The 15840-nt window shown below is 39.0% G+C and overlaps 1 protein-coding gene across 1 annotated transcript in view; it reads right to left on the bottom strand.

The window, feature by feature from the left end:
• Positions 1-4592: 4592 nt before the first annotated feature.
• LOC121518782 (Down syndrome cell adhesion molecule-like protein 1 homolog) overlaps positions 4593-15840 on the bottom strand; it is an 89661-nt gene continuing 78413 nt past the window's right edge. The window contains exons 22-33 of the mRNA XM_041801381.1: positions 15655-15772; positions 15360-15523; positions 15134-15232; positions 14637-14825; positions 10564-10851; positions 10326-10481; positions 10161-10191; positions 9919-10037; positions 9667-9819; positions 9321-9521; positions 5993-6304; positions 4593-5764 (exon numbers count right to left, since the gene is read on the bottom strand). Of these exons, the coding sequence (XP_041657315.1) occupies positions 5331-5764; positions 5993-6304; positions 9321-9521; positions 9667-9819; positions 9919-10037; positions 10161-10191; positions 10326-10481; positions 10564-10851; positions 14637-14825; positions 15134-15232; positions 15360-15523; positions 15655-15772 (2264 nt within the window). The 3' untranslated portion in view covers positions 4593-5330. The remainder of the gene's footprint in view (positions 5765-5992; positions 6305-9320; positions 9522-9666; positions 9820-9918; positions 10038-10160; positions 10192-10325; positions 10482-10563; positions 10852-14636; positions 14826-15133; positions 15233-15359; positions 15524-15654; positions 15773-15840) is intronic.

The raw sequence follows: 15840 nt of genomic DNA, 5'->3' as shown, positions 1-15840 counted from the left end.
AAATGAAGAAAATAGGATTTTTTGTAAGATATTCTAAAAATATAGCACTGGAATGATTGCATGATATGTTATGCATAACATCTCTACTGCAAAAAAATTCTAAACTGGTATTTTGACACAAATTTCAGGATAAAGAAATAGTATTGCACCTTCTGCGGTTTGAAAATTGCAGCAGGCCATATTGCGATTTAATCTAATTTGTGATTAATTGCCCAGCCCTAAGTTGAAGCCTGTAAAACAAAGCTTCTACCTTAGCATCAGGAGATTAGAAATAAATAGTCTCAATGTATATTATCAGTTTTTGTATTTTTTTTTTAAATGTCAGTTCACAATAACCTTGCAAAGCTGATGGTTGTCCATATCTCATCTTTGGGCAAATTAATTTCAGATTAGAGCTTTGAAAGATGGATCTGCCTGATGACAGTCTGAAAATGTACCAGACCAATCAGTGTCATTTACATAGAATTAGGTGGTAGCTGAGGCAGGGTTTAGTTGTACTGCAAGCTGATAGAAAGTAGCTTGTGTGAGCCAAGCTGTAGTTTTACCAGAACTGGACAACATGTCTTTATTAACAGAAGAACAAAGAATTACACTGAAAAATTAACGTGGTGGAAAAGATGTTTTTGCTTGATGGCAACGTCATGTGCTTTATTGCTGTGTTTTTTATTATTATATTTTTATTCTACCCGTTTGATTGGCTATGTCTCATTTTGGGAGCTGAGGGCCTCAACGGACGCAGTTTGCCAGGGACCCAGCCTTAGTGAGCGGCATAAACCTCTCAGGCTGAACTAAGATGAGGCCGTGTGGTCCATAGAGGATTCTGTGTTTGCGTCACCAGCTTTCCTCACCCTTACATATTTAAGTGCCGTCCCTATCAGCTAGCAACCTCAACAGCTGCACTGGACCTGGCTGATGAACAACAGCCTGGTTATTAGCCCCAAATAATTCATGCACAAATATAGATTTATTGAACCAGACCACAGGGCTTAATCTTCATGAATGAACTATCAAACTGCAAGAAAACACTGAAATGTGTTAAAACTAAACAAATCTTTGGGTTTTATAATATATAAAGCTATAGGCTAGAGATCTTGGTCTTTAGTAAGATCTGACCTTGTCTGCTCTCTGTTTTACATTTATTTTTGTGCCCCATGTTTTGTTTGTTTTAGTCTGTCATTGTGTGCTGTATTTCAGTTCATAATTGTAATGTCAGACTGTGATTTTGACTAAAGGTTTACTTGAAAGTTGGAGGAGAAAAGTGTTCAGTCAATCTTGGGATATATTTGGCCATGAGGGATCCATTTCACAACTTGGATTGGTCATTGGACAGGGAAAGTAGGACATATTTGTCCGCTGCAATTTAAGGAGCCTTCAAAATGGGACAGCTTTCAACAAGGTGCTATGATATGATCAGCCTTTAGATGCACACTTCAAAAGCTGCAGCCCCTCAAATAGCTGTTGTCTAGAAGTCATACCCCAGCCATGGAAAGAGCTGTGTATAATTACTTCTATTTCTGGAGGACTTTAGTCAAGTTTGTGGTTATGTTGCTAGAGTCATGTTAGCTATGGCTAATGACTTCAGATTTACAGCAGAAAACCATTATTATAAACTACTAAGGTATTTTAAAGACATGGCAAGCAGAGTGTATTGGATGCAACTTTTGAGTTGCATTATAGGAGGTGTCGTATGTAGTGTTTGGGGTGTTTGATTGGTACGGGATTAAAATTCCGTTTATCTGAACTTAGTTTATCTACATGATATGCAAACAGACCTGCTGAGAATGACAGAAGCCATAACGTATGAAAGATAGCTTTATTGCACAAGGTGTTAGAATGATCTTTTTAGTTTTTGCTTTCTTTTCATAGAAAATGTACTTTTGAACACAAGCAATTGCTATAACAAGCAACTCAAACAAATGTTTGGGATACCCTCAACATTTTTTTGTTTGTTTTTGATTTTCATACATTTTTTCCTTCAAATTTTCCCTTTTAGCAAGCATGCAATGACTTTTTGAGGATGAACAAAATACAAAATAAAGATAAAAAAGTAAATTGGACAAATGACGACATCAAAAGACCTTTAAAAAAGAATAAAAATTCAACAAATTAGTATCAAAAACATAAAGGGAAAGAAAAATGTTTTTGCCCATTTCAGAAGTAAAATATTTTATTTTTGATACTATTTCAATTTTGAAATTGGGGCATTCAACCCTGATGTGTCCCCTGATTTATCTGAAAATAGCTCTTCATACAAAACTGTGTTTATGTACAAGACTTAATCTATAAACAACACTGACAAAGGTAGAGATGATGGGTCTAGTAAGTTTAAGGTGGTGAATTTGAACTTTAATTTATCTGAGGGGGGAAAAGGACAGGAGACAGACTCCAGTCCAGTATATACACAACAGTAGTTTGTGTGACCAAAAGAGCTACGAGTCCCTGATTTCACTTGGCTGAACTGATTTTAACCACAGACCAAATACTTTAGTACTGTTTGGCCCCTGGAAACACAATTTTGACAAAAATCCAAACAAATTAAAAATGAATACCAGAAATCAAAATGAACAGACCAACAGAAACACCCGTCCTTAAACAAATAAACAAACAAACAAAGCAAATGTGTAAATAAATATAAACCACGAAACACTTTCATGGAGATGCTTCAAAAAGACATTCCAATAGGTTCTTGTGTGAATGTACATCAGCGTAAATGGAGGGGTATGGAGATAAAGGAAGTGGGACATATACAGTACTTCAGACAGGGCAACAACAAAGATATCAATCGTGTGGATATTATATAATTTTTCAAAACTGAACTCCCTGACATATAACACCGCTCAACATTATATTATTTTACTTCATTCACATCATGATGGGGATTCTTTCATCTAGTTTTCCTTTCTTTTTGAAGAGTAAAGACCGGCTGAGTGTCACTGTGACAGGCCGAGAGTTTGGTAGGATGTTTCACTCTATCTGGTACAGAAAGCTTTATTCTGAAATACAACTCAAGTCTGTACACTTATGCTACATAAAATGTATTAGTGGATTCTCTGTGATTTGGTTTCTTTAATGTTATTGTAGTAAACAACCACTCAGGCTCTGTCAGAAAGACTCGGAGGGCTTTCTGCCATCATCTTCTTCACATGGTGGCCATTTTCATCTGACATCTTGCTCAGAATGGGAAGCTCAAAAGTGGTATAATGTGTTACTGCCGTATTCCAACAAAGCTAATAATTTCACTGCTTCTTTAAAACAAATATAGGCAGCGTTTTTTTGAAAATCCAGAAATTATTAGGCTGTGTGTCAACAAAATGTCAGACAACCCATTCATCTCCCTGCAGCCAAAATCTTTATTTTTGGTCTGTTGTATGACACACCACTGTATTATGAACCACCAGGCCAAATTTGAGTCATGAAAAACATCTCTTAAGTTAAAAATTAAGCTTTAAAATAAGGAAAAATGAGGCAGTAAAATCAGCTCTAGGATGGTGTTGGCATGTCAGTTGAATGAGCTGAAGCCACGCCCACTCAGGAGAAATACAATCTACTAAAATTTCAAAAAATGCTTCTGATTAGAGTTTAGCTGCCTAGATCTGTGCTAGAACAGAGAGACAGAAGTTAGGGATTAAATTTACTGTTTTCTGGTACAGGTCTCTCCATTGTGATACTTTAAATGACCCATAGGCCACCGTGGCTGATAGATTTGGGAACTTTACCTCACAATGAACAAAAATAAAGCATGTAGCTGGCTATCAACTTTCAATAAAGGCCGTGACGTCAGCTAACAATGGACTTTATTGAGATGAACTGCTCTGTGATTTTATATTGTCGCATTGGGGAGGCGGGGTAATTCCCCATCAAGACTGGTGATATCATGGGCTCAGATATTTGCCCTGCTCAAATAAATCCAAAATTCAGTCACACATAGATCTCAGTGTTTTCCCATGTTTACAGTAACCTTATTCCAATATTTTTAGTGTTAAGACACAAAGTTTGGTCGTCACTTTACAGGGACTTTAATGCACTGAGTGGTTGAAAGCTAAAGTTAGCTTTTTGTCTGTCAGTAGCTTGAGCATAGCTCACAGTAGCTGGATTTTATAACGCCAATCAGCCCTTCTTACTCAGAACATAACATCAGAAGAAAATGGCTACCGTGTGAATATGGAGAACGATTGTTTTCACCAAAAACAAACTGCAAAAGGCCTTCTTTACCTTTATGTATTGAAACTGATATTACCTATCTTAGCTTTCTTGTCCTTCCCGAGCGTACGGCCTGGAAAGTAAACACTCTTCTCTTAGTCGATGTACATACAGAAACATACAGATCATCCCGTAGATATACTAAACTTTTTCTTTCCTAAGTCCAACCTTTTTTAAAATTTCTCTTTTATTAAATTTCATGATTGAGCGATTGTCTCATTCTTAAATTTGACATTAGCATTAAATTGCTGTATATACTACTACACCACTGTAGTACATACAATTTATACTTTGTCATAATTTTACTTAAATGTCAATAATATACCTACATAGAAATATATATGTAAATTCTTTATAATACCAAATATTCTCTATTTGTAATGTGAGAAATTATAGCTGGTTCATTTGGGTTGTCATGATTGTTTTAAGAAGTCTAACACTGTTCAGCGGAGAGAGAGAGATGTGTGTGGAGAAGCTTAATGTGATAGAAGTTACTTTTTTTTTAATCATTCATGGACATAAGGTAACCTGAATAATTTCTTTTGGATTCACCATTTAGAGAAAATTCAGCCAATAGCTTTTTGGGACCTTTAGAGACACAAAGAGGGGGAAAGATACAGTAAGAAAAGGGAACTTAACTGGAAGTCCTGCAAATTGACAATAATACTCAAACTATGGAGAACAGTATGTGTGTGCGTATGAGAGACAGAATGGCCACACAGCTTCATACTGGCTATCGTAGTCTTCATCATCATAAACACAGAGCTTTCAGCTCCTCAGTTAAAGTCAGTATTTCCAAATGACCACAGAATCAAAATCACTTCCTGTTTTTTTGCTGTGCAACTTCCGCAGGAACTGAGCGGAACTGAGCACCAGCCGGCTGGAACTGTTAGTTGGAGTTAGTAAATCTTTTATAGAGTCCCACGTGAACATGAAAAGTAGGGGTTAGCTGGGGTTCTGCCTGGGAGAACACCTATCCCGAGGAAAATTAGACAGAACGCTGAGCAGTCCACCATTAGTTGGGTTTAAAGAAAGATGTCTGCATGCCCCCTTTGGCCCAGCCTGAAGAGTACTGAAGCAGGGCGGGCTGACAGTTGGGACAGCAATGCAAGTCTTTGCAGGTGAGCCCGCTACACCAGCGTGTATGATTTAGAGTAGGCCCCTGCACTCTGTTTCTGCAGTCTCCCCAGTGCAGAGGAGCTGCTCTCTAGCAGCGAGTCTCTGGAGCCCCCCACCTTGTTACTGTTGGTGGGGTTGCTGCTCGTGCTGGAAGTGGAAGCTGTTGCTGCAGCGTTGGAGCTGGGCATGGTGAGAGTCCTTTGGGGCAGTGTGGCGGTGCCCGAGCTCGCACCCAAGCTGCCCAGCCCGGAGTGGCCCAGTGTCAGGGCCTGCTGCTTGGCAGGGTCTAGAGTCTTGTGGCGGCCCTGGGTGTGATATGCCCGCTGTGTCAGGCTGCGGATTGAGGCTTCCCGCGGTGGCACAGCTGGGCATGGGTCATGCAACTCCCCTTGTTTGCGGAAGAACGGGTCTGTCTTCATGTAGAGGGGAAGGTTGCAGAATTCACCTAGGAGTGGCAGAGTGAGAACATACATTGAACCATTTTGAGTTAAAAAACACATTTTCAGATGTAAACGGTGAGATATGGCAATCATTTTTCCTTACGACTTGAACTGGTGGCTATGCTTGACAACTGCTAGCCTTTCCATTTTGTGAGCCATAATAATGCAAAGTGATTTCAAAATCATTTCAAAATCTATCTAATCTAAATGTCTCTGATCCCCCTCCCACTTACTTTTGTTGGCGCGGTGAGGAATGGGCACAGCCACATTTTTACCGCGGTCATAGTCCTGCGGTTTGGGCGGTGAGGCAGTGAAGCGGCAGATGCCCGGTTCAGACGGCGTGCTCAGTGAGGTCATGCTATCTGCTGGGTCATTGGTGCCTGTGGTCATTTGGTCGGATGAGCTGTCAGAGATGAAACACTCTGTAATGGTGAACTTGGCGTGCTGCAGGTGCTCCTCCAGCTTGGCATGCTCATAGGCTCTCGCCAGCTCCTCGTAGGTAGAGGAGGCGCTCTCTGTTGACACCATGCTGTTGCGACCCTTATCTGGAAAGAAGAAAATAAGATGCCAGCATTAATGCATTAATCACGGTCCTTGACCAGTGCATTATTTTTTCAAATTGCATAAATTGCATGTTATATTGTCTCTTGCAGCACACTTTGGTTAAAATACAGCATCATCTCCCTACAGCCAAAATAACATAGCATCAGCCACAGCACCTTAATGTCTTATTTCAGTTAAAAAATGCACAGTGGACAAGTTTGAGTTTGAGTTTAATTTATTTAACAGGACAGCATGCAGTGTCATTAATTATTTACAAAAAAGATGGCTGCACCAGATTTAGCGTAATGCTAATTTCTATCTGTTATCAGAAATCATCAGCCAGTATACCCTGAATTATCATCAAAATGTACAACTGTACCATCATGTATAGACAGCTGCCAAGGGTGCAGCACACTCCTGGAGGCCCGCCATGAGCTCTGAACATTTTGAATGATGCCCTGAACCTAAAACTTCTGTATAGCAGACTATGTCTGCAAAGCCTGGGAGAAAAGGCAGAACGTCTTGTTTATTACTGAGCTGGGAAAGATCATGCAGCTTTGTAACTGCTTGTAATAAATAGATTTTTTGGAACACTGCACTGGTTTTTCTGGTGCCTTATAAACCCATGAGGGTTGGGCACTTTTGGGAGAGATGCATAAATAAATACAATCAATCAATCAACTACCAGACTGGTCTCTCTCATCTCTGCATGACTCAGCCTCTCTTTGCACCAGAGGCACTTGGTGTTCTTTGAAAAAGGTGGATATATACTGGTATTAGTATAAGCTAAAATTAGTTTGGAAATACTGGCATTTTGGATATCAACAAAATTCCAATTTTGTGCATCCCTCTTACAAGTTGATGCCATAATCTTTGGCATATCCGAAGTTCCTTATTTTCTTTCATAATAAAGCAAGTTTATAGCCAACAGGAAGTCAAATATGTGTAGTTTAAGAATGTATAAAAATCCAAAATTAAAGATAAACACTTCTAAATGCAAAATAGTGTAATCAGAAAATGCTACAAAAAGGGGGATTAATTACAATAAGCTACATAAATTATGAGATGGATTGCGAATAAAATTTATAATTGACAGTGATTTTAATTATTTTACCGTCTTTATTTCTCTAAAACAACTTTCAGTTTTGCTGTCATTTCTGGAGGGTGAAAAGACAGCAATCACTTTTTGTCACTGAAATTATTATTATTTTTTTCCAAAAAAAAGATGGTTGAGATTTTAAATGGCTTTACGATTTTAATGAATTTGCTTGCTGTATCATATTTTTATCAATTCATAATCCTTCAAATTCTGTCATCTTTACAGTCGTTTCACCCCTTGTGTACGTGGAATAATTTCCCTATGTTAATTTTTCTTTCACTTGTAATACTAGTGTGGGTTTTGTGAAGTAGGGCTGAGGTGGTATTAAAGTTAAAAAATTATTTCTTTTATGTATGTAGTGATTTGATGATGGATATGATACAGCAATACACTATATTCAAACAGTATCCTGCTGTTTTCTTCATCTTCTTCCTTTACCTTTCTATGTCCAAGTTCATCTAAAAACAACTGGATATCATGTAAAAATTTAATTCTCCCATGATTTACTTCAGAAAGTTATATTTCCTATTTAATTTTAGATTCATCTCATACAAAGTGAAAATTTTCAAGACTATTTATGTTTTAATCTTGATTATTAAGGCTTACAGCTCAGCAAAATCAAAACTCCATTATCTTGAAATATTAGAACAGGGATGTCAAACTTAATCACAGCAGGGGCCACCTGATTTTCACCAGCAATGAATTATGGGGGAAAAAACCCTTAGCACTGATGATAAAGGATTTTGAGATTCAAAGGGTCAAAATGACAAGTTTAAAGGCTCGAAATCTGAGATAAAAATTCATATTTATGAGCTCAAAAGTTTCAAAACATGGCAATTAAAGTCAAATTTATGTTTTAAAGAGCAATATATGAGATAGAAAGTTGAAGTCATGATTCTTAACAGTCAAAATATGAGATAAATTCAAAATAATCAGTTTAAAACGTCAAAGCGTGAGAAAAACACTTAAATGTGGAGTTGTAAGGGTCAAAATATGACTTAAAATTTAAAATTGAGGATCTAAAGGGTTAAAAAAATAAGATTAAAAAGTCAAAATTGTGAATAGAAAATGTCAACATGTCAAAACCATAACTTTGCGTCATAACTGTGAGATGCAAAATTAAGAATATGAAATGAAAACATGAATGTATTTTACCACAATTCTTACTTTTTATCTAATTATTTTTACCTTTTACTTTTTCTGATTTTACGACCTAACAAGGATATTTTAAATCCTCATGGTTAAGTTTATATTTTTTGAGCTGGACGATATCTGCAGACCTTTAACCAGTGAGCAAATAATAACAAAAATATGTTATGATCTGGTGGGCTGGGTGCAACTGTACCATGGGCCGGATTTGGCTCCCGCGCCTTGAGTTTGACACCCCTGTATTAGAATATCACAAAACACCAGTCTAAAAAAGGTTTTACATGACCGAAATGTTGACCTTATGAAGAACTGTACTCATTTATACACTCAGTAATTGGTTAGATCTACTTTTGCATGAATTACAGCATCTATGCGACATGGCATGGAGCCAATCAGTCTGTGGCACTGCTGGGGTTTTCTGAAGCCCAGGCTGCTCTGATAACAGCCTTCAGCTCGTCTGCATTGTGAGTCTGGTATCTCTCATGTAAGGAGTCATGAAGGAGTGACTCAGGGAGTCAAAAAGCCCAGGAACTTTGTCATGAGCGCCATTTATTTTTTTATGAATTAAGCATTGCTGTTTGCAATTTGATAAGGATTTCATGAGTTAGGACAATGACACGTTTACATTTTTTATCCCTTACTGTTCAGTGTGTTCAGATGGTTTGTGGTTGTGTGACAAATTAGATTTGCCACAATCTAGTAATATATATATATATTCAGTGGCATTAAAGGGAGAGAAGTGCATAAGTTGATGGCAGGCAGTGACTCACCTGTGTCTTGTGAGAGGCTGGCGCTGTAGCTGTCACTCTCTGTTGCTGTGATGCCATGAGAGCCCATCGTTCGCCAGTCTGAGGTCAGAGTTCGTGCTGAGGCTGTCGACTGGCTCTGACTTGGCCGACTCAGCGTCCACTGGCTGGAGTATCTGTTCCTGGAGCTGTGTGCTGATTTTATACTCTTTCTGGACACTGGATCTAGGAGAGGTCACAGTGATCAGAGAGGAGCCTGGGCATTTCAAAGACAATCTATCTGCTTATTTATTGTTAGGGAAAATACTGTTCTTGCTGTCAAAGCCTGTGTTCTAGTTTTAGTGTAAATTCTAAACATGAAAAAACTCACTTGTGCCTGGACGGATGTCTGACATGTCAATCAAAGGCCCTGAATTCTGAATGAGTGCCTGGTGGTGCAGGGATACCCCTGTGCAGAAGTTTTGTGGATTCACTGATTGGCTGAACTCAGTGTCTGTTACAGGCACAGCTGCCTTGTCCTCTCCTGTCACACACAAGAAGTGAAGAAAACATCAAGACTAATAATCAAATACAAACACTTGATAAATCAGTGCTTGTGTTGCTGTCGAGTGTATCCATGTACCTATCTGTTTGATTCCTTCTTTGTCCTCAATGAGCAGCTGAACACGTGGGATGTCGATGTGGAGTCGTGGTCCCTGTGGAGGGCCCTTCACTGGAGTGTCTATACTGCGATTGTTCTTGCTGCACACACATGGAAATGACACATGTAGTCAGAATGATATCTCCTTTTAGATTTGCATCAAGAAGACACTGTAAAATATTGTATTACTCCTCTTGCTCTGTAGAAACTAAGCTAGCTCTTACCTGATAAGCATCTCAGCAAGGCTCTTAGCATCTATAAGAAAACAGTATCTTAATTAGATTACAGTTGGCTGTGTAGATAATCATTTCAACTCATCACAGTTTGTTTAATTAATCCATTAACACACTAAAACACAACTGTGATTTCTCCTTTTCTCTTTCCCTCACCTCTTAGTCGTTTAAGCCTCTTCTCTTTGCGTTTCTTGCGGATGATGAAGAGCAGAGCAACACCCAGAGTAACCAGGATGACAGGAGAGCCGATGGAGAACAGTTTCTTCACATCATCCCCTTCTCCACGAGCTGATTTAATAGGTGGAATGGTACCTTTGGAAAAATAGAGGAAGGAAATATTTAAAACCAAGTATGAGAGGAATAGAAAGCAGATGGAGACTTAGGAGACACTCACTGCCATCGTAGTCTGTGGTAGCAAACTGGGAGCTCTGGTTGCCACACCCGGCACTGTTGCAGGCCTTCATTTTGAGCTCATACCAGGTGGCTTCACGCAACTCACTAAGGAAGAGCTGAGTGGTAGAGTTGGCCTTGAGGCTCTGCCAGGCCCAGGTGCCTTTAGGCCTGAAGTCCAGCATCAGGTCTGTGATGGGGCAGCCACCGCTGGTCCAGCCCTGTAGGTTGAGGCCTGCATGAGTGGAGTTGATGTGGGTAAGCAGCGGCTGATCCTTATTGAACACTGGTTCTGTGTGGAGAGACGGAGCTACTGGTTAGAAAAATTACATAGTCATGCAATTACAGCAGATATTTTATTTGTATCTTTATTGTCTATATTCTATTACTGAATGAATTTCAGGGAAGAATGCTTTGACTAGGATTATTGATACTTGTTAACTTCATATTTCCTTTGTATTCTAACATGCATTCTTACAAAAGGTGCTTTTCAGCCACAGGAACTCTGTGTTTTTGACCACAGGAACCAGTCTTAGTTTAGTTCTGTACTTTACTACCCATTGAAGAGCCCCTACTCAGGAGGTAGTTCTTTCCAAAAGAAACAAAACTATGGGGGATGGGGCTGCATTGGTGAACTTTTCTGATTGGTGCTAAAGGTTGTTTTTACACCTGAAAGTTTCAACCAAGGTGTGTGTTTTTGTTACATTGTATATACAGTGTAATATATACAGTGAAATTTCTGCAAGTGAACTTACAGACTTTACCTGACAAACCAACGGGATATTGTCATCAACTACGTGGGCTGCATGTCTCTGTAGTTTACACTGATTGGTTAGTTGGCTGGTGGGCGTCTGACATCACCATGCTGAATAATGCGCTTAGCTTGTATCAATAAAATAGTAATTTACACCATCATATTATTGTTGATTTACTACTATCAACAGCGCCGAGTCAAAGAGCACGACATATGGCTAGCCTGAGTTCACCTTTTGAGCTTTCTCATTAGACGCCAACATTATCATTGTAGACAGGAAAGCAGAGGACAGGATGCAGTCCTGTGATCCATGTCAACCACTACTCAGTTAGCCCCTCAGGGTCCGACATTAACGGTTGCTCGAATGCCCAGGGCAACTTCAAAAAGCTGATAGGCAAGCAAAACTTGTAAGGACTTGCCCTATCGGGCAAGTACGACACTGAGCTTTTCTATTCATTAATTTTATTATTTTCCTCTCTTGTTTCTGTTACTACAGAGCCCCCGAGTAGCCAGATGCAGTGTGTCGCTGCCTCCATTGGCTGAGCGTGTCTGCTGACGTGCAGACAGCTGCACAAGCTTTAACTAAAAACCTTTATGAAGGTAAATACTGTCATCAGTAAAGGTTCATGGTAGGTCACATCAATAAATCTGTTACCCACATAAAGAAGACAGACTTTAACTTCCAAATTTATACGTTTATTATTTTAAATCCGTATTTTATTACCGTTGGATGCACTCAACGGAGGAGCGTGTGTAGAGAAGAGAGCAGAGGAAGTCTGCAGGTGGTGCGTCTCTTCAGTAAGCTCATTCATTGAGGTGTGCTGTTGTGTTTAATCTGAGACTTCCCATTTCCTCGTTTTAACTTTTTCTCCATCCACATCCTGCCGATGCTCTCTCACACCCAGATCTTTTGACAATTATGCCAATGGGCATCATCAATAAGCACAACTCACACGGATCACACGTGGAGATAACGTCATAGTGAAAGTTGTCCAAACGTGGGTGTTTTATTTGATCTTCAATGCACCAATGATCATAAATATTGTCAAAAGAGCAGAAATATAAAACCAAAGATCCAAAATGAGCCGGGTGTGAGACAGGGCTGGTTTTAGTCATTTGGAGGCCCAGGGCAAAGACCAATATGAGGCCCCTCCCCCTTTTACTAAAGGGTTAATAATGAGTGGAAAAAAATTAGAAAGCATCTCTTTTATGTTAATAAAGGCACAGAACTTCAGTAAATGCCCCAATGTGAGATATAAATACCAAAATAGCCAACCATCATTCATCATTTTCTTTAGAAAGCATCTCAGAGCTCACTTTAAAGGGGCACTCTGTAGTTTTGGGGAAGACATTTTTAATCAAACAAGAAAAATCTTAATCGGTTGATTTCCACATGTTGGAAAAATTTCTTCAGTTTCATGATGAATAAACTAAATAAAAACAGAAGAGAAGCCCCATTTTATACTTGGTACATATGTAGCAGACCCCGCCACCTCTTTAGTGTCAGTGTTTTGCTGACCTCATTTTCCTCTGAGAATAGCTGGTTTCATTAGTTACGAAAAAAATATTTCTGAGTTTTTATTATTACCTTATTAGTATTGTATTACGTTATGATATTGTATGAAATTCCTGAGTTTGAATTTCTTCGGAAAACAACCTGGTGCAGCTTTCACATTGCACTGATCTGTACAAAGTTAAGTATAATTTTCAGTGGGCTAACACATAGCTAATAAATACAGTTTTCTTTAGAAAGAAGTGTTGTGTATTGCCTTCCACAGTAGACAGGCAATGGATTTTAGTTCAAAGTATGTAGTGAACAAAATGTATGCACTTGACAGCCAGAAAAAGTACCTCCTAGACAGGGCAAGTAGGAATTTAGATGGGGCAAGTAGGAAAAAACCTTAACGTTGGACCCTGCCCCTAATAACATCAAATGTTGATGTTTGATTTATTTTTCCTGATTCTCATGCTGTAATTTCTTGTCATTTATACATAGGTCCAAACCTTTCAAAATACTGCTTTCTTTTATACAGGGCATGAACTGGACCAGGGTTCTGTTTGGTCCAACTCTTTTGGTCAGACCAAGGTCTAGCTGTTTGGTCTGGACCATAGTCCACAGGGGGTTTCATACGAATCATTTGGTTTTGGATTAAACTGAAAAGTCCGAAAGTCTGAACCAAACTATTTGAAAGCACCCTTAGCCAGTGACTCTGCCATCAACTCTTTCACCCATTGGCATAAGCATCTTTCTGGCCCCCTTGACCCAGACCCTTGATTAAAAAACATCCGAATCTGGATTTAAAAAAGCTGTAAATCACAAAATCTGATCAAAATTAAAATTTCAATACAATTTCTGCAAAAAAATCTTTGCTAGTTACATTTGGTCTCAGGACAACAAATTAAAGTGATGTGCAAAATTTCACTGGGACTTTAGAATCTGGTGGAAAGGAAGACAGCTGTAGGCAACAGAGATGATAAAGTTCCTTGAAGGGAAGTCTGAAACTAAAAACAGCTAAACATATCTTCAAGTTTATCTATGGAGAGACTTTTTTTTTCTATTGTAGTACTTCAGAGTCATTTAGGGAATTTCCCCCTTAGAGTAATGTTAATTTTTTTTGTCAGAATTAAATAATGAATAAAATATTCTCAATTTTTTTCTGCATGGCAACTTAGTCTTAACTTGTTTTTCCCCCCTAAAAGAAATCTTGTTGTTAAGGCAAGACAAGGACAGCGTTACAGCAGGCATCAAAAACCTTGTATATTTATTCTTTAACATTTAAATTATAATAGTTAATTATTGTTCATTTTTCTTTAATTTTGTTGAGTTCTGTGGTTTTAATTTTTTCCTCAACAGTCTACAACATTTTGCTTTCATTGCATACCTCATCTTTTATATTTTTTATTGCCTTTTATGTATTTTAGTTGCTTCACTATCTCTTTAGTAATTATTTACAATGTTTTCATTTCCTTTTGTTGTTTTGTATGACTATCATTTTCCTTGCTCCTGCTTAGTTCTGCTTTACTGTTCTATTTCTATTTTTTTCTGCCATTTTTTTCTTGCTTTTATTATTGTTTTATTTCTTTTAACTTTAAATTTCTGTTAACTATTTTTATTGCTTCTGTCTCCTTTTATGGTGCTTCTTCTCAACAGCGTACTTTATATTATATCTTTGTTCTTGATTGTCATATCCTGTTGTGGGGCTCTTGTATCGCTTGGGTTTGTATGATGATTTTTTTTACAACGGTTCTTATCCAGTGCACTTTGTAAACCTATGATACTAAATTTGCTATCCAGATATAATTGTTATGATCATGTTTATTACCTCGTCCATGAGTCTTGGCCTCGATGATCTCACTGATGCGCCCTGAGCCCACACTGTTCTTGGCAGCAAGCTTGACCTTATACCAGGTGCCACAGCGCAGGTTGTCCAACCTGAAGGAGCGCTCACTGGAGCTGATAAAAACATCCCTCCATTCCTCTGTGTTGTCCACTGAATACTGCAGCACAAATCCTGTAGGATCGCAAATTAACCCAGGTCATTTAAAGCACCTACCATAATGAAACAGTGGAGCTAGATGCTTCATCTGCTGGACACAAGGGGGCGACAAATAGCTTAAAATCTGCTCTAGTTTGACTACCTCTTGCCCAGAAACAGTGTTTTTTTCACTTTAACCTGCAGAATTAAAACAACTGATTGCAAAAGAGGGGATAGTGAATAAAATTTGACTTAAAATCCAGGAGGAAAGTCATATTTTTTCAATCAACAGCTGAAATGTGAGCAGGTGTTTCTGGCCGTAAGGAGTCTTAAACTGAGCATACCTCTGATGGAGCTTCCTCCATTGTCTCCGGGGATCCAAGCCAGGGTAATGGAGGATGTGGAAGTGGTGGAGACGGTCAGACGAGGCTGATCAGGAGGCACTGGATATAAAGACATACAGAGAAAGAGTGAGAGAGGCAACACTCTACAACTGAGAAGAAACATCACAACTCAAACATCTCCTCCAATCATAACTTCCAGTTTAAGACACACTCTGTTTCCTCTTACCTTGCACCACCAAGTTGACTATGATGGTGTCAAAGCCCAGGGTGTTAGTTGCAGTACAGGTGTAGTACCCAGAATCCTCTGCTTTGACTGAACGCAGAACCAGCGTGCCATTGGATAAGATCTGTTTTTGGCTGTCTGCAGTCACTGGGATGGCTGAGTCCTCACTAACAGAGCACAGACAGATCAGATATGTTAATCCAGAGAAAAGCCAGGTTATATTTACCCTCAAAAGCAGCTCTGTTTGACTGAGTGAATTGTGACGCTGATATGTAAATGGTATATGATAAGCTCTGACCTGTCTTTGGTCCATTTTATTGTGGGGGCAGGTTCTCCCACGGAGCTGCAGGGCAGGCGTACTTCCTTCATCCAGGGTGTGGTCACTGTCCCTCCAAAGGACAGGATCTTAGCTGGGACTGCACAGTCACACAAGAAAAAAGGTTAACTCCATTTGTTCTCACACACAGGAGATGATAAATACACC

This window comes from Cheilinus undulatus, linkage group 12, assembly GCF_018320785.1.
Source record: "Cheilinus undulatus linkage group 12, ASM1832078v1, whole genome shotgun sequence".
Lineage (NCBI taxonomy): Eukaryota > Metazoa > Chordata > Actinopteri > Labriformes > Labridae > Cheilinus > Cheilinus undulatus.
This window is presented reverse-complemented; position numbering and strand designations above follow the sequence as displayed.